Source organism: Olea europaea, chromosome 12 (genome assembly GCF_002742605.1).
Source record: "Olea europaea var. sylvestris chromosome 12, O_europaea_v1, whole genome shotgun sequence".
Lineage (NCBI taxonomy): Eukaryota > Viridiplantae > Streptophyta > Magnoliopsida > Lamiales > Oleaceae > Olea > Olea europaea.
In genome coordinates, this window is record NC_036248.1 from 14,560,897 (window position 1) to 14,562,021 (window position 1,125).

Here is a 1,125-nt window from a genome sequence, read left to right on the forward strand (position 1 = left end):
TTTCTTTTGGGGACAATATCCTACAAAAGATGGACAACAAAATGGTGCAATCATTTTTCTCTGTCATTCTGTCCATATTCTATAGAAGATGCAAGGATATATTGGTGAAATCATGATTTTTCTCCCCTCTCGTTTCTCATCCATCCAACCAAAAAGCAGAGAAAATGTTTTCTTTCTTTTGAAGCAGTCAATCCCCTCAATCCTCTTCCCCCCATTTCCACTCTAATAGACAAGCCAAAGGGAAAGAACAGATATAGATTTATTTTGGTCTATGGAAGGACAAGGGGACAGCTCTCCCCATTTCCAGACCCCCTTCCCCTCAATCAAGAGCTAGAAATGTGAACCAGCTATACTATATAAGTGTATTGGTAATAAGGATGGTCACAAAACTTACATATGACAGCACCCATTGGGCTGCTCAAAACTTCATTGGGGAGGTTCAAAATGTAGTCTGGAATGGAAGCACCAACCAAAAACTGTGCCACCTCATTGCTAAAGTTGTTGCAATTATGAGTTAGCAGACTATATGTTTCTGCAGTATATCGAGGGCCAATCTCTTGTAGATACATTTCAAATACATCTTTGGGCACATGTGTGTCACCAAGATCTACAACACGAATTGGAGTGCCATACGGTGTTGTTCCAGCAGGAGCATACTGTATGCCACCTCCAAAATAGTATTCATTACCATAAACCACAACTCCCGTGTGCCTAAAATGTTAAAGGAAAAAAAAATTGTTAGTAGACTAACTTGGTAGTGAAATGAGAACCTCTTTCTAATAAACAAGCTCCAACATATGTAGATGCGAGTCAATTGAACAGGACCTCATTCATAAACACTGACACACTGTCTAAAGAGAGAGAAAGGACAAATGAACTAAAATGACAGAGTCATAGATAAAGTACATTTCTTTCTTCAAAATACCTACAGAAACTAGAACTTCAACATCAAACTTATGAACAAAGCAAGCACATGCATATGAAGAGAGTATTTTGCATCAATTTAACAATGACGTAGGATGCGAGAAGGGGAGAGGGAAACAAGGAGAGAAGAAAAGAAGAGGGGGGATATAGAAAAGGGAGAGGAATTAGATAGACGAAGCAAAATTTAAGAGAGAAAACATA

General features: G+C 38.6%; 1 protein-coding gene across 1 annotated transcript in view; it reads right to left on the minus strand.

Annotated features, from left to right (window-relative positions):
- Positions 1-1,125, minus strand: part of LOC111405798 (desumoylating isopeptidase 1) — a 4,970-nt gene continuing 3,845 nt past the window's right edge. The window contains exon 4 of the mRNA XM_023034839.1: positions 1-711. Coding sequence (XP_022890607.1) covers positions 348-711 — 364 coding nt within the window. The 3' untranslated portion in view covers positions 1-347. The remainder of the gene's footprint in view (positions 712-1,125) is intronic.